Below are 22,819 nucleotides of genomic sequence, written 5' to 3'. Positions count from 1 at the left end.
TTGAGATGGGTGGACTTCCACTCCCAGAATCCCCTAGGCGGGATGCTTTGAGATGGGTGGACTTCCACTCCCAGAATCCCCCAGCCGGCATGTTTTGAGATGGGTGGACTTCCACTCCCAGAATCCCCAGCTAGCATGCTTTCAGATGGGTGGACTTCCACTCCCAGAATCCCCAGCCAGAAGGCTTTGAGATGGGTAGACTTCCACTCCCAGAATCCCCAGCCAGAAGGCTTTCAGATGGGTGGACTTCCACTCCCAGAATCCCCAGCCAGAAGGCTTTGAGATGGGTAGACTTCCACTCCCAGAATCCCCAGCCAGAAGGCTTTGAGATGGGTGGACTTCCACCCCAGAATCCCCTAACCGGCATGCTTTGAGGTGGGTGAACCTCAACTCCCAGAATCCTCTAGGAAGCATGCTTTGAGATGGGTGGAATTCCACTCCCAGAATTCCCAGCTAGCATGCTTTGAGATGGGTGGACTTCCACTCCCAGAATCCTCTAGGCGGATGCTTTGAGATGGGTGGACTTCCACTCCCAGAATCCCCTAGGCGGGATGCTTTGAGATGGGTGGACTTCCACTCCCAGAATCCCCCAGCCGGCATGTTTTGAGATGGGTGGACTTCCACTCCCAGAATCCCCCAGCTAGCATGCTTTCAGATGGGTGGACTTCCACTCCCAGAATCCCCAGCCAGAAGGCTTTGAGATGGGTAGACTTCCACTCCCAGAATCCCCCAGCTAGCATGCTTTGAGATGGGTGGACTTCCACTCCCAACAGAAGGAAGACCCACCTGGCCCATTGATGTACAACAGGTAGGACTACACAGGGCTGGGCTTCAAAAAATTTAACTGGTTCTCTGCCTGGTTGCTGGGTGGGCGTGGCCATGGTGGGTGTGGCCTAGTCGGCCTCCTGCACCATGGCGGGAGGGGTGCTTTTGCCCTCCCCGGGCTCTGGTGGCTTTCCTTGAGCCTCTGGGAAGGTGAAAACAGCCTCCCCAGGCTCCGGAAGCTCTCTAGAGGCCCATTTCCGGCCTTCTGGAGCCTCCAGGAAACCTGTTTTTCATCCTCCTTGGGCTCCAGAAACTCTGTGGAGGCCGGAAACAGGCCCATTTCTGGCTTTCCAGAACTTCCGGGAGGCCTGTTTTCCATTCTTCCAAGGCTCCGGAGGCTTTCCTCGAGCCTCTGGGAAGCCTGTTTCCCTCCACTCCGGACTCCGGAGGGTCTCTGGAGGCCAGAAACGGGCATGTTTTCAGCCTTCGGAGCCTCTAGGAGGCCTATTTTTCACCCTCACTGAGCTCTGGAGGCTCTGTGGAGGCTGGAAACAGGCTCGATTCTGGCTTTCCTAAATTTCTGGGAGGCCCGTTTTTCAGCCTCCCCAGGCTATGGAGGCTTTCCTTGAGCCTCTGGGCGGCACATTTCCTCCCCCTCAGGTTCCGGAGGCCCTCTGGAGGCCAGAAACGGGCACCTTTCCAGCCTTCCGGACCCTCAGGGGGGCGTTTTTCACCCTTCCCAGGCTCTGGAGGCTCTGTGGATATCAGAAATGGGCCCATTTCTGGCTTTCCAGAACTTCCGGGAGGCCCATTTTCCATCCTGCCCGGGCTCCAGAGGTTTTCCATGAGCCTCTGGGAGGCCCATTTCACCCCTCCCCGGGCTCCGGAGACTCTGTGGAAGCCAGAAAAAGGCCCGTTTTTCCATTCTGCCTGGGCTCCAGAGGCTTTCTCGAACCTCCGGGAGGCCTGTTTCCTCCTCCCGGGCTCCAGAGGTTCTGGGGAGGTTGGAAACAGGCCCATTTCCAGCCTTCCGGAGCCACCAGGAGACCCGTTTTTCACCCTCGCCGAGCCTCCGCGTGGGTCCTGCATTGACCTGGGACCCCAAAAGGGCCGTGTGGAGACTCCTGGGAGGGGCAAGGTGGGCGGGGCCAGCCAGTCATTGCAACGACCAGTTCGGCGAACCAGATGTAAAATTAGCACCCGGTTCACTTGAACCGGTGCGAACCGGTAGCAGCCGACTTTTGGGACTACAGAAAAGGACCTTCTAGGAATCTAGGTCATGGTCTCTTCTCTATGGAACGTCTTTCCCTGGAAATACAGACTTCAGGATTTCAGATTTTCACATCTACTCTCTTGACGATCAAATCCTCACCATTCCTCCTTTCTTGCCAGGAGTCCCTGGGGGTCCCTGGAGGCAGAGCGAGGATTTTCCTCTTCTTCCTCTTTCACCCTGAAAGCAGAAAGGAAGACTTTGTTGAAATACAACATGTCACTTACGTCATTATCCCCTTGTTATTTATTTCTTTGTTATGCCGCCTTTGTTTTTGCAAATAATTCCAACATGTTTTCCACCTCTTATTCCCAGAACAATAACAACACCGTGAGGTGGATTTGGCTTAAAGAAGGGTGGACAGGCCCAAAGTTACCCAGCCGACTTTCATGCCGAAGGTGAAACTAGAACTCACAGTCTTCTGGTGATTGGCCCCAAATCACCCAGCTGGCTTTCATGCCTAAGGTGAAACTAGAACTCACCGTCTCCTGATGATTGGGCCAAAGTTACCCAGCTGACTTTCATGCCGAAGATGAAACTAGAACTCACAGTCTCCTGGTCATTGGCCCAGAATCACCCAGCTGGCTTTCGTGCCTAAGGTGAAACTAGCACTCACAGTCTTCCTGGTGATTGGGCCCAAATCACCCAGCTGGCTTTCATGCCTAAGGTGAAACAGAACTCACTGTCTCCTGGTGATTGGCCCAGAATCATCCAGCTGACTTTCATGCCTAAGGTGAAACTATAACTCACAGTCTCCTGGTCATTGGCCCAGAATCATCCAGCTGACTTTCATGCCTAAGGTGAAACTATAACTCACAGTCTTCTGGTGATTGGCCCCAAATCACCCAGCTGGCTTTCATGCCTAAGGTGAAACTAGAACTCACTGTCTCCTGGTGATTGGCCCCAAATCACCCAGCTGGCTTTCGTGCCTAAGGTGAAACTAGAACTCACAGTCTCCTGGTGATTGGCCCAGAATCACCCAGCTGGCTTTCATGCCTAAGGTGAAACTAGAACTCACTGTCTCCTGGTGATTGGCTCCAAATCACCCAGCTGGCTTTCGTGCCTAAGGTGAAACTAGAACTCACGGTCTCCTGGTGATTGGCCCAGAATCACCCAGCCGGCTTTCGTGCCTAAGGTGAAACTAGAACTCACAGTCTCCTGGTGATCGGCCCAAAGTCACCCAGCTAGCTTTCATGCCGGCTGGCTGGGGAATTCTGGGAGTTGAAGTCCACCCTTCTTAAAGTTACAGAGTTTGGGAAACGTTGATTTAATGGGGAAATGGAGAAAGTAGTGTAAAAAGTTTGGCCTAAGCTGAAAAAAACCCCTGCCTCCTCCCCCGACTCTTTCGCATTCTAAAGTGCAGGAGATGAATAATGGATTGAAATGAAAGGCTAAATTTAAATTCCAGTTGGCTGTTCAGAAAAAGAAAAAATTCCCAAGAGTAAATGCACTTTAACAAATGGAACGAAGATTGCAGAGAGGCGACAAAGTTTAGAAATTTAGAAATCTTGGGGAAAAAAGAAAAAAAGACGCTAGAGTTTGATTCATTCACTTTAAAGGGGTCACATTTAATAGTTTTTAAGTTTGTTTTATAAATTCGTGATGCCGGCGGAGAAATTTAGTTAGACCCGGGACATAAAGTTAGAAACAGCTGCATGAAAAAAAAAGACCAATGCATACAGAGAGTAGTGAATCTGTCCCTCTGCAGGTAGTCCTCGACCTACGATGGTTCATTTAGTGACCGTTGGAAGTTACAATGGTCCGGAAAACACACTTAGGACCATTTTTCACACTTACGACCGTTATAGCCTCCCCGTGGTCACGTGATCAAAATTGAGAAGCTTGGCAACTGTGTGACGACCCAGGGTGTGACACAAAAATAATTACGTCGCAAAAATAGAAGAAAGTCCCTTTAATGCCTCCAACTTGGCCTCAATGTCTAATTATCCTCGGCTGGATATCAAACACTTAAAAGAAAACAGGCCACATCCAAAGTAAAGTTAATTTGAAATAAAAAAACCCAACGCAAACCATACTGAAGGAATTACTACGGCAGGCAAGGATGATTAATTGCAGACTTCTACCAGATAACACAGCAACCACAGCTGGGAAGAAACCAAAACACAGAAAAGAATAATGCACGCTTTACTTCCAGCACCTTTGCCATGCGCAGTTTGTCCTTTTAAACAGTCCTCCCAGCTGCAGCCCATGAAGGGGATCAGGGCCCCTTCCTCCCCCATAGACCATGCCCACTCACGTTTCTCCCTTATCTGATCCTCCCTGCGTGCCCTAGGATGAAGAGGGGATGGGCCTGGGTCTTCCTCTGAATGCCCATTCAGCCTGTGACCTTCCCCAGTTTCTTCCACAACCACCAGGGCCACACTCCCACTCCCTGACAGACAACTCTCCCACTGAGTCAGTCTCCAACAGGAGCATGACAGCTTCAGCAGCTGCCGCACGGCACTCTGCTGTGCCACACAGAGCAACTGTGCTTCAAAAGCCAAGGATAAAGGTGGGTACAGGAGCCCAGGTGGGTGAGTGGGCCCAAGAGCAGAGCCGCAGAGAGAACCAGTTTGGTTTCTGCTGCTCATCGACACTACCGGCTCGGCCAAACCGGGCTGAATCGGTAGAATACCACCACTGGTTAAGGCAAATACCTGGCAAGCAATCAATCTTCATTACTCTGCATGAGAGAACTACAATGGAGCTAGAACAAGAGGAGTGGAGGATATGCCCTCTCATGGCCTCCTTTATATAGACAGCTTCTTAAAGCGGCAATAACTCTGCTGACCCACCCTCAGTCTTAAAGCGGCAATACCTCTGCTGTCTCACCCTCATTGCATCAGCTTTTACAGCAGCCTTACAACAGCTGGTCAGCTATGAAATCTTCCATATCTTAACAAGCTGCATTGACTGAACGACGATGTTTCCTACGTTCAGAACTGCGGGGATTCACTTAACCAATGTTGCAAAAATAGCCATAAAACGAGGCAAAACTCACTTAATGAATGTCTCCCTTAGCAACAGAAATTTGGGGCTCGATTACGGTCGTAAGTTGAAGACCACCTGTACCGATGGGGGGGCTAACGAGAATTGCACGGCAGAAAATTCCAACTTCCAACTTCCTTCTTACCTGCGATCCTGGATCACCTGGTGGGCCTTGGTCCCCCGGTGGCCCGGGGATGCCCGCCTTTCCAGGTAGGCCCCCTTGTCCCTTGAAGCCAGCCAAGCCAGGCACCCCTTTAGCACCCTGGAAATTCCCACAGAGAAATAATAATGGTGTTGGAATGAACATTTTTAAAAATATCAGTGTTTTTTTTTTTGTCAAGATGAAGACTTTTTTTTTTTCTCCGTTGTTCCCGGGAACGAGACTGGGTCAACATTCCAGAGTACAGATTTTGGTGGGACATTAGGATGTTTTTTTGTTTTTTTGCATGGGATGAGGTGGCTCCGTGGCCAACGGAGCCACATTCCCACTTCCTGTCAGCTGTTCGTCTTCCTCCTCTGATGCAGACCCTGACGGGGGCATGATAGTAACTTTCCCTAGGAGGAGGGAGAGAATGGGGATTTTGTAGTATATCCTTCCCTTGCTACGCCCACCAAGCCATGCCCACAGAACCGGTAGTAAAAATTTTTTTGAATCCTTTCTCTGCAGAGAAAGCTCACCTCGAACAAACCATTATTGGAGACACGGTGACATCCCCAGAGCAAACGAGGATCCGGATAATATTGTTTCTTTTATTTTTCTTATATGCACTCATGTATTCATAACTATGTTTTTACTTATACCTATTACCTTGTAAGCAATTGACAAACCAAATAAAATAAAATAAAAATAAATAAAATAACCTTGTTTGCAAGGGCTTGTTTATTTTTTGTTGTTAAGTTTTATTCATTTTATTAATAGGGGTTGATGGATGTCCTGCCACGCACTGACCTTTAACTAAGATGATGTCTGCAGAGCTCACCTTTTCACCTTTCTGTCCAAAAATGCCCTTTTGACCATCGCGGCCGGACAAACCACGCTCGCCCTAAGCAAAGCGCAAAAGTCAAGGTCAGCTTGAGAGAGTAGCGTAGAATTCTCATAAAAAGGAGTTCAATAATAGACAATATAAATTGATATGGATTTATGAATGATTATTAGAATTGTATAATTGGTTAAACATTGCAAATATGACTATTAATATAGTACGTATAACAAAAGAAGTGATTTTTTTTAAAAAAGTCAATACTTTATTGGGGTTTTTTTCATTTTACATATCTCTATTACTTAATAAACAGTACTGTGACATTTTATATATATATTCATACCCTGATGCAAACTATACATATTATTACTATACCTTCTATATCTATTACATACATTTTCTTTTCTTATTTCTATTGTCAATCCTATGACACAATTTCTCCCATATTGCATAGTATTCTGAATCTACTTTTCCTTTTAGTTCCATGGTCAATTTATCCATTGCTACACACTCAATTTTTTTTTAAATTGCTAAACCTTCGGATGGTGTGCAATCTTTCTTCCAAGTGATGTTAAGAATATAGAGATTGACATAAAAATAACATATGGTTAAGATTGAATAAGTAAGATTGATAATTTAATAGTATAAAAGTACTAATACCATATTAGGTAAGAATCTCAACAGTGCTAAATATGAACAAAAACATATTTGTTTTAAAATGTAAAACACTGTGGAACCACATTGTTCGCACAACGATATGTTTGTTGAAACAAAAAATTTAAAAAATGTATTTACAAAGAAATAGAATGGAATTCTTTATTGGCCAAGGGTGATTTGGACACACAAGGAATTTGTCTTGATCGAGTAAAATAAAAATAAAACTCCTGAAAGCAAGTCCCCAAACTGGATTTTTTTAAAAATATTTATTTTTATTTTTTCTTATTTTTTTTATAAACCTATCAGCCTGTGAACAAGGTGGTACCGGAGTATCTTACATATTAAAATAAATATGATAATATTCTTTTATATTTAATACAGTTGACAATCTTATAACATTTAACATTAATACACATATTTTGGTAAATTATAATCTTTCATTCTTTGGTTATTACCCATTTCAATATCTTTATTTTTGTGTCATGTTCTAAATATTGCTCTTTTAACTGTGAATAAAATATTATTAATTGTATTTGTAGTGTTTAACAGACTTAGGTAATTCTAACAATTCACCAATTTATATTAAGTTATAATCTTCCATTATTTATCTCTTTTCTGATTTTTATGCCACTGTTATATATATTTAAAAATTATCCCTTTTCTAATCACATTTTACAACTTATTTATACAAATAAAATAGTATTCATCCTATTAATGTTTAACATGTTATATAATTCTAAAAATAGTACAGGTGTTTTTATTCAGTTATAATCTTTCATTATTATCTTATTCATATTCCAAACTGGATTTAAGGGCTACACTTCCAAATGCAGTTAACAACCGTTGCAAGTTACAACAGCACTGGAAAAAAAGTTACTTATGACCGTTTTTCACACTTACGGCCATTATTTGGTCACGTAATTAAAATTTGGACATTTGGCAAGTGGCTAATATTTATGATGGTCGCACCTCCTTCAGCGACCTTTCCACCGGCAAGGTCCATGGGGAAGCCAGATTCACTTAACAACTCCGTCACTAATTGAACAACTTCAGTGATTCGCTTAACCAACGAGGCAAAATTCACTTAACAACAGTCTCGTTTCATGAGGGAAATTTGGTGCTCCTCTGCAGTCGTAAGTCGAGATGGAACATTGCAAGATTCGTTTTTCTCGCCATGTGTGCATGAATCTATAGAACTGAACTAGATTGGGTTGTTTTTTCTGTGTCATACAATATATGTGGGTATATAGATAATTTTGTCTTTATTTATTTATTTTGTCATGTTTATGTGGTGTGTATTGGAGGTGGTGACCCTTTGAGAGCTGTCTGCAACAAAATTTCATCTTAATGTATGTCAATTAACGGATGTTCAGAATGACAATAAAGTTATTATTCTATTCTATTCTTATTTCTATATTCTGTTCTATTCTATTCTATTCTATTCTTATTCCTATATTCTATTCTTATTCCTATATTCTATTCTATTCTTATTCCTATATTCTATTCTTATTCTATATTCAATTCTCATTTCTATATTCTCTTATTCTATATTCGATTCTTATTTCTATATTCTATTTTAATTTCTATATTCGATTCTCATTTCTATATTCTATTCTATTCTTATTCTATTCGTTCACCTATCTTCTAGTGCTGGTTGGGGAATTCTGGGAGTTGAAGTCCACCTATCTTAAAGCACTTTAAACAGATTCTGCATTTTACCTTTGATCCCTGGATTCCTTCTGCACCTGGGATTCCTGGTTTGCCAGTGATGCCACCTTCCCCCTGTATACCGAGAGGGATACAGATAATTTATTTAAGCCCAATTTCCATGAAAACATGGGGCCAATGCCCCTATTTTTTCCCCCTGGGATTATACAGCTGCCCCCTGCAACTATTGGAACAAACTGAAAACTTTCATGCTTGGAGGGGCCAGGGGCTACGACTACTCCCAGGTGAGATACATAGGCCACATTATGCAAAGCATAGAAAAATATGAAGTAGCAAGTGAGGGAGGGTGGAAGGAAGGGAGGAAGGGCGGGAAAGAGAAAGGGATGAAGGGAGAAAAGAGAGAGGAAGGAGGGAAGTGAATGAAAGAAGGAGAAAAGGGAGGGAGGGAGGGGGAAAAGAGAGGAAGAATGAAGAAAGAGAGGAAGGAAGAGAGGGGAAAGAGAGGCGGGAAGGGAGAAGGAAGGAGAAAGGAAGGGAAGGAAAGAAGAAAAGGCAGGAAGGGAGGAAGGGAGAGAAGAAGGAAGGGAGGGAGGAGGAAAGAAAGGAGGGAGGGAGGGAGAAAGGAAAAAAGGATTAAAGGGGGAGAGGAGGAAGAGAGAGGAAGGGTGGGAGGAGGAGGAGGAAGGAAGGTAGGAGGAAGACTTTTCGTTATGCAATTTGGGATTATTATTATTATTTTGTAATTTAATCAGGGAAGGACAAGAGGGTGCTTACCTTCACTCCATTGGATCCAGGAGACCCCGTCTTTCCTTGTAAGCCGCGTAAACCCTGAGGATAAAGACAGTCGGAATCCTCACCTTATGACCGCAATGGAGCCAGAAAATTTCTGGAGCTAAGCGAGACATTTGCTAAGTGAGTTTTGCCCCCTATTACGAACTTTCTTGCCTCTGTTGTTTTGTTTTGTTTTCATATTTTTTAAAAAATTTGATAACATATAAAATTTCATTTTTGGATAAATAGTGTGCTGTCTGGGTACATATATTCTTAGGAAATAATGAACATGTCAGGGTTCCGGCCGTTACTCCAATTAAATCATAAGCCTTGAGCCACACTCCCAAAAACTAAAGAGGATTTATTTGAAGTTAACATTCTACTTCCGGCACTAACCTGGGCGTAGCCAACTCTGAGATACGTAATTCACTGTCACCCTTGATCTTGCTTTCCCCCCCAACCTCTCTGGGTGCATCATCCAACGAGTCATCACTCATGCCCTCCAATTAGATTTTTTCATGGCAGAAGCTTCAGTCATCTAATCAGTCTTTGAAGAAAATATGAGTGGAATGTACTTTCGATTCCACACTGCCGCCTGCTCTTTGAAATTTCCCCCCCACTTCATTCTGTTGTCAACTATAAAATGTGTATACAAAATGTTTTATGAGTTGGCAGAACGAAAGTGTTTACAACAGTTTTCATTACATTGGTATTAGTTCAATAAAAATAAAAGTAAAAGTAATAATGATGATAATAATAATAATAGTAGTAGTAGTAGTCGTAGTAGCCATTGAAAAAACAAGACATGAGCCTCATTTGCCTCTGTTGTTAAGCGAGTCACTGCACTTGATGAGTTAGCAACCCAGTTGTTAAGTGAATCTGTCTTCCCCCGTGGATTTTGGCTTGAAATAGAAGGTCGCAAAAGGGAATTGCTTGACCCCAGGATGTTGCAACCATCGTAGATATGAACCAGATGCTAAGAATTTTGATCCACGTGATTTTGGGGCATGCTGCAAAGGTCATAAGTGGCCTCCAGATTAAAAACCTTGTATCATGTCCCTGTTGGAATCTGATTCCAAGGGGGAGGTTCAGCAGCTGACAGGGAGTGGGAGTGTGGCTCCGGAGGAAACTGGGGAAGGGCAAAGTCCAGCTGGGCAGAAGAGGGGAGAGGTAGAACAAGGGAGAGGGAATTCAGAGGAAGACCCAGGCCCACCCCCTCTTCATCCTAGGGCAGGCAGGGAGGAACGGAGAAGGGAGCAACGTGAATTGCGTGGCTTACGGGGGAGGAAAGGGCCCTGATTCCCTTCATTAGCTGCAGCTAGGACACAGTGTTTAAAAAGGGAGATTGCACACAGCACCTTACTGGAAGCAAAGCGTGCATTATCTTTGTTTGTCAAGTCCTTTTCGGATTCTGGCGTCCTCCCAACTGTCTGTGTTTCGTTATCTTTTGAAGCCTGCAATTCCTTATCCTGCCCTGTCTGGTTGATTGCTGCAGCTAGTGGTTTGTGTTGGTTTTTATTTATCATTTAGATGTACTTTGGGTTCAGACTGAATTTCTTCCCTTTAAAAACTGTTCTTGGGAGAGTTTTTTTTCTCCAGCCGATGATATCTGGACATTGGAGGCCAAGTTGGAGGAATTCAAGGGACTTTACCTACTTTTGTGACGTTGTTGCTTTTGTGCCATGCCCCTTTGGCTCATCACACCTTGCCTTAAAACACAAGTTACCTTTGAACCTTTCCGACCGGTGTCCCCAACCATTCCAGGAAGTCCTTTTTCACCCTAAAAAAAGACAGAATCAACACAATTCACTTGGGTGGAAGAAAAACAGCAAAACTCACATACAAACTCCCCTCCCTGACCCTCCCACCCCCCACCCCAAATAAAAAATTTGAGGCACATAATAAAATTTGTTCCATTGCTAAATCTGGCTAATGTCCGGTTTGCTTCTAATGGGTACTTTTTAAATTTTGGGTTGTGTGAATTTTCAGCGGAAGATTGTTTCGCTTCTGGTATTGCTAAGATCTAACCTCAGTGTCAATTGAAGCTGTGTATTAAGGTGGGGTGGAGGCCCATTTAGCGTCAACCCCTTAGATCAAGCCTTACCGATTGCAAGCCCAGAGAGCACCAAGGACCCCAGAATAGTAGTATATAGTACTTCTTCTTCTTCTTCTTCTTCTTCTTCTTCTTCTTCTTCTTCTTCTTCTTCTTCTTCTTCTTCTTCTTCTTCTTCTTCTTCTTCTTCTTCTTCTTCTTCTTCTTCTTCTTCTTCTTCTTCTTCTTCTTCTTCTTCTTCTTCTTCTTCTTCTTCTTCTTCTTCTTCCTCCTCCTCCTCCTCCTCCTCTCCTCCTCCTCCCTCCTCTTCTCCTATGCAAGTCCCACTCCCTTCTAGCACTGATGAAGCTACCTAGCTGGGTCATGAAATGTCTGCAAGGAAAACAATCAAGCTCTGAGAGCACCAAGGATCCCAGTTGTCCTCAAAATCCTTACCGGCTCTCCTTTTTGCCCCTGCAGGCCTCGATCTCCTTTTTCCCCTTTCGCTCCATTCCTCCCATTCAGACCCGCAGTTCCCTGTAAAAAGTCAATTTGATTTGAAGAGAGATAGATAGAGATAGATAGATAGATAGATAGATAGATAGATAGATAGATAGAAATAGATACTGAGAGAGACAGAGAGACAGATGGATACCATAGATAGATAGATAGATAGATAGATAGATAGATAGATAGATAGATAGATAGATAGATAGATAGATAGATAGATACGGGTGGATGGATGGATGAAATGATGGAGATATAGAGATAGATAGAAGTTAGATAGTTAGATATAAATAGATACCGATAGATATAAAGAGAGAAACAGGGAGAGATGATCAGTTTGGAAGAAGAGAGTTAAAACAAAAGAGTGAAAAAGAGAGAGGAAATACACCTGATAGCGGATAACTGATAAAAGATAAAGAGTGTGTGAGGTAATGAGTGGAAAGGATTCTGCCGCCTCCGGTGAAGAGCAGGCGAGGCGTGGATGTTCTCCGAGGCCGATTAGATGGTGAATCAACAGCCTCTAATAGCACATCAATTGCCACCTATTTGTTGGGCGAGAAAGATATATTTATTGCCTTCTATTTTATTCTCTCTCTCTCTCGTTTGCACGAGATAAGTAGCAAGTTATCTTTTTATTATTTTAAGTGATGCTTGCATTGCAGGGAAACGTTTGAGAAAACAGGAGAGGCATTTCCTAACTATAAAACACCTGCAGATTTGCATGGTCTGGTAGTTCTCCTGGGGCGTCCACAGGAAGGGGGACAAAAAACGTCAAAATGGCCACCAAAACCATGGAGTCCAGGTCCAGGCTCTGTCTCTTTTGGACCTGCATTGTAGTGGTGTTGAGATAGTGGTTGACTTTCACTGTGCATGTGCGTGCCTCCCAGATGATTTTCAGCCTGTTTGAGGCCGTTTTCGCCCTCCCAAAGGTTCGAGGGAAGCCTCTGTAGCCTCGGGAGGCCAAAAAACAGCCCTTCTGGAAATACCAGAAGTGCCAAAAGCGGGCCCAGTTTTTCAGCCTCCCGAGGCTGCAGAGGCTTCCCGGGAGGATGAAAATGGCCTCAAACAGGCCCAAAATCAGCTGAGAGGCGCGCGCATGCGCAGTGCAGGTAAGAGGGTGGGAATGCGGGTATTCCATGCGCATGCATGGGGGGGGAGCGCATTGCATTGTGGATGCCAGAGCGCGCACGCTTTCGGCACACAACAAAAAGTTTTGCCATCACTGGTATATAAGATGCTGACATGATTAGAAAAACATACCTCCCCGTATCTTCCTGCTTTTGATATTTTGATATACTCATTTTGATATACACTCATTTTGATATTTACGCCTTTGCATATTTTTTATATTATTATTATGTTGAAGGGAAGGTTGGGTTTTTGGTTTTTTTTGTTATAATCTCTTCCAAAAATGGAAGTTTTATGTTGAGCTTTGAAAATTGTATCTTCAGGCGTTCGAAGGAGACCCTGATGAGGGGCATGCTACAGTCCTTAACGCTAAGGAAAAATGCCCCGTAGGCAGCCAAGGGAAGAGGTACTCAAAGGTATGGACAGGGGTGGACTTCAAACTTTTTAACAGCTGGTTCTGTGGGTGTGGCCAGGTAGGCGTGGCCAGGTGACTGGGTAGGCGTGGCCTCTCTCTCTTTTTCTTTAGCAGCAAATCCTCGCCCCCATTCTGGGCCACAGAGAAGCCTCCTGCAGGGGCGTTTTTGCACCCAGGAGGCCAAAAAATGGAGCGGGGGGACACGGCGCAGCGCGCGTGCACACACACATGTCCTTTTTTGCCTCCTGGGCCTCAGGGAAGCCCCCTGGGTGAAGCAGTAAGACAGCGAGGAGGATCACGGCATAGCGGATCATCAGAACAGCTGATTGTCGGGAGGAGAATAAAATACCTTGAGGAGTGATTGGGCAGGGAAGAATGCACTCAGCGATGTCAGGCATGCGTGCTACGTCGCGCATACACGATAAGGACTGACTGGGTGGGGAGGGGAGAGGTGAGCGGAGAGGGGCGGGGCCAGCCAGGGGCACGATTTGCCGGTTCTCCAAACTGCGCAGAATCGTAACAACCGGTTCTAGAGAACCTCTCCAAACCGGTAGAGTCCAGGGGTAGGATTCAATTTTTTTAACAACCGGTTCTGTGGGTGTGGCTTAGTTGGTGGGTGTGGTTTGGTGGTCATGTGACTGGCTGGGCGTGGCCAACTCAATATCACTCACATCGGACTTCCGGTTTGAAGGGCTTCGGCGACAGACAGGGATCCGCGATCGTGCGCGGTTTTTGCCTGGGCTCGCCACTGGAGCGCCCCGAGCCGGCTGGCCAGCTCAATATCACTCACATCGAGGCACGCATCTCCTCGACTGGCCTCTCATGACCGTGGGGATGCTGAAACAGTCGTAAGTGTGGGAAAATGGTCATAAATCTCTTTTTTCAGTGCCATTGTGACTTTGAATGGTCACTCCACACAAGCAAAGTACCAGCAAAGGAGGGAAAAATAACTCCAGAGAAGTTCCTGAGACAGGAAGTCTAGTCCTGCCAAGAATGGAATAAGGGTTAACGGAGAGGCAGTTTCTGTAAGCAATACCAGAATGTTTCCTTCCTACCTTCCTTACAGGATTAGCCCCGTAATTTCTTCTAACAACCGGTTCTCCAAACTGCTTAGAAGGTTAACAACCGGTTCTAGCGAATAGGTGCAAACCGGTAGAATCCCACCCCTGGTAGAGTCCCACCTTTGGGTACAGATGAGAAAATAAAGGAAGGAAATAATTTTCCTTGGAGACATCCTAGGATTAGCTGCAACACTTGAGGGCCTATCCAATGAGTTTGAAGTTGAGAAGGAATGAGTCTCAAGGGGGGAAACTTGGGTGTCGAGATGAAACTGTATATAATGTCGGTTTTGGAACTCAAAGGCGTGGCTCTTGCTTTGAACCGGCTTGCTGAGGTTTAGAGCTAAAAGGTCACTGGCATTTTGCAAGCCGCCTTTTTACTTTGTTTTAAATAAATTATCTTTGTTTTCAACGATCCAAGTTTCCTGTGTTGGCTTAGAGCTATTTCCAACAAAATGGTACAGGTAGTCCTCGAACTTACAATTGTTCGTTTAGTGACCATTCAAAGTTACAGCAGCAACTCAAAAGTAGGAACTTAGGAACCGTTTTTCGCACTTACAACCGTCACAGCATCCCCTGGATCACCTGGTCAAAAATTCAGGCGCTTGGCAACTGACTCGTAGTTATGATGGTTGTAGTGTCCCCTTTTGTGACCTTCTGACGGTCAAAGTCCACGGGGAAAGCTGGATTCTCTTCACAATCCTGTTTCTCACTTAACAGCCGTGTCAAGGAAGCTTATGAAATGGAGCACACAACTCACCGAACAAATGGTTCACTTAGCAGCCGAAATTTGGGCTCAGTTGAGGTCGTAAGTCGAGGGTTTCCTGCTTGAGCAGAGGGTTTGGACACTGGACACTCTTCCCTCTTGGTCATTCTGTTATTGGATGGGAGGCCACCAGGTGATCCTCTAGCTTGAGAATTGGAAAAACCCCCAGGAAATATACCACTCTATAAAGCCTTAGTAAGACCACACCTAGAGTCCTGCACCCAGTTTTGGTCACCACACTATAAAAAAGAGGTTGAGACTCTGGAAAAAGTACAGAGAAGAGCAACCAGGAGGATGAGGGGACTGGAGGTTAAAACATACGATGAACGGTTGCAGGAACTGGGCCTGGCTAGTCTAGGGAAGAGAAGAGAAGGACCAGGGGAGACAGGAGAGCATCTTCCAGTATTTGAGGGGCTGCCACAGAGAGGAGGAAGGGGACAAGCTATTCTCCAAAGCAGCTGAAGGCCAGACGAGGAATAATGGATGGAAACTGAACAAGGAGAGATTCAACCTGGAAATAAGGAGAAACTTTCTGACAGAACAATCAACCCATGGAACAGAAGTTGCCCTCGAAAATTGTGGGAGCTTCACCACTTGAGACTTTCAATAAGAGATCGGACTGCCATTGGAAGAAGATTGGAAGAGATTGGAAGGAGGAGGAGGAGGAGGAGGAGGAGGAGGAGGAGGAGGAGGAGGAGGAGGAGGAAGAAGAAGAAGAAGAAGAAGAAGAAGAAGAAGAAGAAGAAGAAGAAGAAGAAGAAGAAGAAGAAGAAGAAGAAGAAGAAGAAGAAGAAGAAGAAGAAGAAGAAGAAAAAGAGGATCAAAACCCTTCCAACTCTGATTATCTGTTATCTGTTAAAAAAAACCAAGTGGCTTCCTCATTATCTCCAAGAACATCACCAAGAATGATTCTTTGGTGCCCTCAAAAGTTGACTTTGACTGAAGGGATAAAAAAATGAAGGCGGGAAAGAAGATAGGCCGCCACTTTCTCCTGTGCAGGTCTGCCTCTCCCTCAACAAACAAGACCCCCCCCTTCCCCTCCCTGGCCTGAGTCAGGCACACAGCTGGTAATATTTGCCCTCTGATCATTGGCCTTTTAAGTGCACCCAAAATAAATAAAATCAAGATACAGAAAGCCTCAATAAAGGTCACTTCGAAAAAGGGAATTATTGATCCAGTGCTGGAAAAGAGCAAAGAGGACATGAATAAATGAAGCAGAAGACCTGGCCGGATGATGGATGGCGGAAATGCAGGTAGTCCTTGACTTACGACCGCAATTGGGACTAACGTGTCTGCGGTTAAGCGAGACGGATGTCAAGTGAAGTTTTCTCCATTTGGCAAGCTTTCTTGTGGCAGTGGGTTAATTGAATGACTGCAGGTGTGATTCCGAGGGAAGAGAGGGAGGGAAGGAAAGAAGGACTTCCGAATGACAATAAATCCCAAATATTGAATGAACGAATAAATGAATGAACGAATAAGATGACACCCAACTTACAGCAAAATCAGTGGAAGGAAGGAAGGAAGGAGAGAGAAGGAAGGAGGGAAGGAAGGAAAAAGAAGGAAGGAAGGAGAAGGAAGGAACAAACCAAGGAAAGAGGGAAGGAGGGAGGGAAGAAAGGAAGGAAAAGGAAGGAAGGAGGGAAGGAAGGAAGGAAGAAATGATGGAAGGAAGGAGGGAGGGAGAAAGAAGGAGGGAGGGAGGGAGGAAGGAAGGAAGGAAAAGGAAGGAAGGAAGGAGGGAAGGAGGGAGGAAGAAATGAAGGAAGGAAGGAGGGAGGGAGAAAGAAGGAGGGGGGAGGCAAGGAAGAAAAAGGAAGGAGGGGGGAAAGAGGAAAGGAAGGAAGGAAGGGAGGGAGGGAGGAAGGAAGGAGGGAGGGAGGGAGGGAGGAAGGAAGGAAGGAAGGAAGGAAGGAAGGAAGGAAGGAAGGAAGGAAGGAAGGAAGGAAGGAAGGAAGGGAAGGGAGATGATTTCCAACTTACAGCAAATCCCATCAGACCTGGTTCTCCAATTTCTCCCTGCCGGGGGGAACAAAATTATATGAACCATATCAAATGCCCCAAAGAGCACCATGGACTTTGTCTTCCTGAATGAATCCTAAATAGTCGCTTGTATTTCGTGGAAACCTCGGAGCTGTTCCACTAACCTTCTGTCCCGCCGGTCCTCTTCTGCCGAATAAACCCATGATTCCTTTGGCCCCCTGATCTCCCTTCATCCCCTAGTGGAAAAAGAAAATAAATAAATATAATTTCTTTCTCCCCCCCCCTTTTTTTTTTTGACTCAACAACTGCCTCGCTCAGCGATGGAAATTCTGTTCCCCGTTATGGGACAGCCTATATTGTGATTTGTGGTTAGGAGGGGGAGAATGTGCTACTACTGTTGTGGCACTTCATACATTCTGGTCACAGCTTTTCACTTGGACAGTGTTGTGGCCCGCCAGGGGCCAGCAGAGCTGGTGGCAGAGTCGGACAGCGAGGAGGTTGGGGAGGAACAGAGGCCAGTCCTGGAGTCTGGGGGAGGCTCTGCATCAGAGGCAGAGATGGGGCCAGGGCCGTCCGACGGTTATCAGCTGCCTTCAGAGTCGGAGATCAGTGGGGAAGAAGAACAGCTGGAGCCTGTTCCCAGTGTGCGCATGCACAGAGCTGCCAGGAGAAGGGAACAGCTAAGGAACAAGGATCGACGCGGGAGTAAAGCCACAGGTGGATGGTGAATGGCCCCTCCCATAGAGAATAAAGAGGAGCGAAAGGGGAGTGGGGTTTGCAGGGGACAATTAGTTCATTTAATTAGGGTGAAGATCTGTTCCTGACTTCTTGACAACTCATTGCTGCGTCAGCATGGCGTTTGGAAGCTATCGGCCTGGCAACTCTCTCAGCCCGATAAAGGTCTGTCGTTGTGCAATCTCTTGAAAGACTGTTGGCCGGGACTTTTCTGGAGAGGAATTCCCTTTAACCTATATAAAAGTGGTTTTATCGGGACGAGGAGTTGGCTTCGTGCTTTTGGGAGCCTAGGTCAGAACAGACCAAGACATAAGTTTTCCCCTCTCTCCCCTCAAAAAATTAAAGATATGGAAATCTTCAAAAATACCTTTTCTCCAAAGGGCCCGTCTTCTCCTTTCTCGCCCTTGTCTCCGTCAAAACCGGGAAGACCCCGTTCCCCCTAAATAAAAAAAAGGTACAAATTGGGTGTGGGGGGTGGAAATAAGAATTTAAGCTGTCCTTCTCTTGGTTTGGAGTAACCACGATTAAGAGTTAAAGAGAGATTGAGAGAGAGAGAGAGAGAGAGAGAGAGAGAGATAACTTCTTCTGTTTTTAAAAATCTTCTGTCCTGTTGGTTGTAGGCATCTCCTGGATAAGCGAAAGGCTAACTTCTCCTCATCTTGGTGTTACACCAAGATGGCGCTATTTCTACAAAGAAACTTTTCTGGAGGAACGAGAAAGGATTCGATTTCAGACCGACAGGGTGGAAAGAACGAGCATCGCGTGGGTTTTGTTGGTGCTCTCTGAGCTTGGTGGTTTTCTTGCAGATGTTTCATGATCCAACTAGTAACATCATCAGTGCTGAAGGAGTTTAGAAAGACAGAGAGAGAGAGAGAAAGAGAGAAAGAAGAGAGAGAGAGAGAGAGAGAAGAGGAGGTGGAGGAGGAAGAGGAAGAAGAGGAAAAGAAGAGGAAAAAGAAGAGGAGGAGAAGGAGGAAGAGGAAGAGGAAGAGGAAGAGGAAGAAGAAGAAGAAGAAGAAGAAGAAGAAGAAGAAGAAGAAGAAGAAGAAGAAGAAGAAGAAGAAGAAGAAGAAGAAGAAGAAGAAACAACAGCACTGTGGATTCCTTGGTGCTTGAGCTTGGTGGTTTTCTTGCAGATGTTTCATGATCCAACTAGGTAACATCATCAGTGCTGGAAGGGAGTTTGCAGAAAGACAGAGAGAGAGAGAGAAAGAGAGAGAAAGAAAGAGAGAGAGAGAGAGAGAGGAGAAGGAGGAGGTGGAGGAGGAAGAGGAAGAAGAGGAAAAAGAAGAGGAAAAAGAAGAGGAGGAGAAGGAGGAGGAGGAGGAGGAGAAGAGGAAGAGGAAGAGGAAGAAGAAGAAGAAGAAGAAGAAGAAGAAGAAGAAGAAGAAGAAGAAGAAGAAGAAGAAGAAGAAGAAGAAGAAGAAGAAGAAGAAGAAGAAGAAGAAGAAGAAGAAGAAGAAGAAGAAGAAACAACAGCAACTGTGGATTCCTTGGTGCTCTCTGAGCTTGGTGGTTTTCTTGCAGATGTTTCATGATCCAACTAGGTAACATCATCAGTGCTGGAAGGGAGCACTGATGAGAGAGAGAGAGAGAGAGAGAAAGAGAGAGAAAGAAAGAGAGAGAGAGGAGGAGGAGGAGGACTATGTGTTCCTTGGTGCTCTCTGAGCTTGGTTGCTTTCTTGCAGACATTTCACGATCCAACTAGGTAATCGGGAAAGCAGTTTGCTCTCTGTTTATACCCCAGTCAAGGAACTACAACGCAGGAAAACAATCAAATGGTAAATAACAGCCTAATCAAGGCACCACCAAGAAAATTTCCACCAACACTGGTAAGACAAGCCACTTGTACAGAGAGCATATCTCACTCCCTCCTTGCACTGATGACGTTACCTAGTTGGGTCATGAAATGTCTGCAAGCTCAGAGAACACCAAGGAGCCCACAGTTCAACCCTGAGCTACCAATATTCTCTTCTTATCAGTAAAGAGCTTGTTTCTTCTAGCATGGACTGGTCATGTTCCAGCCATGTGCTCGGGTACCTTTCCGATGTATCAGATGTCATATAAGAGGGTTCCTAATCAGAACAGAACAATAGCACCCCTCCCAAAGCTTCCATCTCAATGAGCTTGGAAGAAAGCAAACGCATCATTCCCAACAACAATCAAGTCAACACAACTTACCGTATCTCCTTTGTTGCCCTTGTAGCCCTGAGGTCCAAAGGTCGTGATGGATTCTCCCTGTGGTTCAAACATACAGGAGAAACATCGCTTGCGCTGGGCGGTTCCTAGGGTTGGCCTTCTCCACCTTAGCAACTTTAAGCTCCGTGGACTTCAACTCCCAGAATTCCCCAACCAGTTCTGCACTGAACAATTGATGGTTATGACCGGTCCTTGGAGTTCTAGCCATCCCATCCCACCCATGTGGTTGGAGTTCTGGCCAATTAGCAACTGACTGGGGCATTTATAATCAGTTGTAGCGCCCTGCAGTCACACGATCACTATTTGTCAATTTTTTTCCCTGTCGTTTTTCCCAGAAAGTCATTGGGGAAGCCAGCGGGAAATCGTAATGTTGTTGGGGTAAATCTTCCACACCTGTGCATCCTTCCCTAGCAATTCTGTGTTTGTGTTGTGTCAGCCACTGTTTTTCCATGCACCTCCAGACAACCTTGTTAACTCATGCCACACCTCTCTTGCGCCCTCGGGCACGCCCTTGCACTGTTTCCGAACCTCCGTCGCATTATCTTTTTAGTTTTTTTCTTTACACTTTTTCATACTTCAAGCCCCATTCTCCCTGGACCGTCCATCAGCCCTCAGATAGAGAGTCAACAGCCCTCAAGTCTAGAGGTGGCTAATGAGGAAGAGGAGGAAAAATTGGGTCCAGTGCCTGACAGACGGATGTGCAGAAAGAGGAGAGGAGAGGAGAGCAGTGGAAATCTATGGGCCGGTCCTTAGGACAGAAGAGCCGTCTTCAAGGAATGGCTAAGGCCCCTTCCCAAAGAAAGGTGAATAAAACATTAGGAACAAAATGATGTTTTCAGTGGCCTGGAAGAGATCGTTACACGGATGGATGGATGGATGGATCGTCCTCAGCAGCCATCGCTAACTCTTTCCTTATTCGTATCCATCTTCCTAAACTTTTCCGCTTTGGGATGGGATGGTCAATAATTTCTGTTACATGTTGCTCAAGTTAAAAAGGTTTCTTGCCCATTAAAAGTATCTTACAGAACACAGAACGTATATGTATATGTGTATGTATACATAAATAAAATAGAACACCAGAAAAACAGAACAGAATATAGAAGAATAGAGTTGGAAAGGACCTTGGAAGTCTTCTCGTCCAACCCTTTGCCCGAGCGGAAGACCTATATCATTTCAGACAGGGGGCTGTCCAGTGGTAGAACCGGAATAACTTAACCGTCGGTTCTCTGGCTGGGTAGGCGTGGGCGGTTGGTCATGTGACTGGGTGGGCGACGTCACTCATCACGCCCAGCCCTGCCTCCAGCCACTCGCCACAAAGGCAGAGGTAGGATTCAGTCAGTTGTGGCTAATCCCACCATTGGCTGGCCCCGTCCCCACCCATTTTTTTGGCCGGTTTTTCAGCCGCTTTTAGGGCATTTTGGGGCTGTTTTCAGGCTGTTTTCATCTCCAAAAATGGCCTGAAAACAGCCAGAAATGACCTGCAAACAGCCCAAAATCGCCAAAAAACCAGGCCATTTTGGGGCTGTTTTCAGACCATTTTTGCTGCCCCCAAATGGCCTGAAAAATGGCATGAAAATACCCCCCCAAACAGCCAAAAATGGCTGAAAATGGCCCAAGAAACAGCCCCAAAAATGAGTAGGGCCGGGGTCAGCCAGTGGTGGGATTTGCCAGTTCACCAAACTGCACAGAATCTTAATTACCGCTTCACCTGAACCGGTGTTAACCGGCAGCAGCCCACTTCTGGGGCTGTCCAGTTGTTAGAAATTCTGTTTATATAAAGCACCACAGAGCAAACATAGTACAGTCACCATGTGCTTTACTGCTCATCTATTTTAACTGTAACAGCAAACTCTACTTAGAACAAAAAAGCATAGAGTATATAGACCCAAACTTGTAAACACTGCCATCTATTGGCTGAATAGTACTGTAATTGTTGCATAAAACTACCTTCCCAACAATGAATTCCAACACCAGCCCCTCTTTAAAAACCTCCAGCCCACCTGCCCCATTCCTCAATTTGGGATCTCTCTTACTTTCTCTCCTTTGAGACCAGGAACGCCGACGTCACCCTACAAATGAAAAAGAAGCAGATGGATTTATGTGGGTTTCGTTACACAGATATTTGCAGGTCCTCCTTGACTTACTACAACAGTTCATTCAGTGACTGTTGAAAGTTATAATGGCATTGAAAAAAGTGACTTACAACCATTTTTCACACTTACAACTGTTGCAACAATCCTGTGGCCATGCGATCAAAATTCAGGTGCTTGGCAACTGCCTCATATTTGTGATATGTGACCCCTCTTTCGCAACCTTTTGACAAGCCAAATCAATGGGGAAACCTGAACTGTTTCACCTAACAACATAGATTGGGGGCTCAGTTGTGGGCATAAGTCGAGGACTACCTGTATTTCATGGCCTCTCTGATGCAGATAGCCAGCAAACATTTAACCCATTGCAAACTAGGGGGGGGAACACATTTAAAGAAACACAAAAGCACCCTTTTATAAAATATGATCGACATATATAAGCTTTATATCAGTTCATATCAGACCTATGGACTTCAACTCCCAGAATTCCTCAGCCAGCCATGAGGAATTCTGGGAGCTGAAGTCCACCAGTCTTAAGGTTTCCAAGGCTGTAAATATTGAAATAAAATAGATATTGTCTATGTAACGTAGGCTTTCTTGAAAGGCCAGGAGTTCCACTGGTTAAAATGCATGTTAAATCCATTCCCTTGTGCTCTGGGGATGATGGGCCCTGCAGTCCAATTCCTCCAGAGGTTACCAAGTTAAGAAATTAGCATCAAAGAAATTAGCATCTTACTATTCTTATTTTTAGTATTTTTAAAAATATTATTTTTTCAATTTTTTTTGTTAAGCTGAGTGTTACCTATATCA

The 22,819-nt window shown here is 45.1% G+C and overlaps 1 protein-coding gene across 1 annotated transcript in view; it reads right to left on the bottom strand.

Moving 5' to 3' along the window:
• The window catches only part of LOC148125699 (uncharacterized), a 53,798-nt gene that overhangs the window by 12,676 nt on the left and 18,303 nt on the right, over positions 1-22,819 (bottom strand). The window contains exons 14-25 of the mRNA XM_087935502.1: positions 21,953-21,988; positions 19,902-19,958; positions 18,088-18,159; positions 17,150-17,221; positions 16,986-17,021; positions 11,588-11,668; positions 10,826-10,879; positions 9,103-9,156; positions 8,380-8,442; positions 6,004-6,066; positions 5,169-5,285; positions 2,138-2,215 (exon numbers count right to left, since the gene is read on the bottom strand). Of these exons, the coding sequence (XP_087791628.1) occupies positions 2,138-2,215; positions 5,169-5,285; positions 6,004-6,066; positions 8,380-8,442; positions 9,103-9,156; positions 10,826-10,879; positions 11,588-11,668; positions 16,986-17,021; positions 17,150-17,221; positions 18,088-18,159; positions 19,902-19,958; positions 21,953-21,988 (783 nt within the window). The remainder of the gene's footprint in view (positions 1-2,137; positions 2,216-5,168; positions 5,286-6,003; positions 6,067-8,379; positions 8,443-9,102; positions 9,157-10,825; positions 10,880-11,587; positions 11,669-16,985; positions 17,022-17,149; positions 17,222-18,087; positions 18,160-19,901; positions 19,959-21,952; positions 21,989-22,819) is intronic.

Source organism: Pseudonaja textilis, chromosome 5 (assembly GCF_049901715.1).
Source record: "Pseudonaja textilis isolate UNSWEBS1 chromosome 5, rPseTex1.2, whole genome shotgun sequence".
Classification (NCBI taxonomy): domain Eukaryota; kingdom Metazoa; phylum Chordata; class Lepidosauria; order Squamata; family Elapidae; genus Pseudonaja; species Pseudonaja textilis.
The sequence above is the reverse complement of the archived record's forward strand: the minus strand, read 5'-3'. Positions and strand labels throughout refer to the sequence as shown.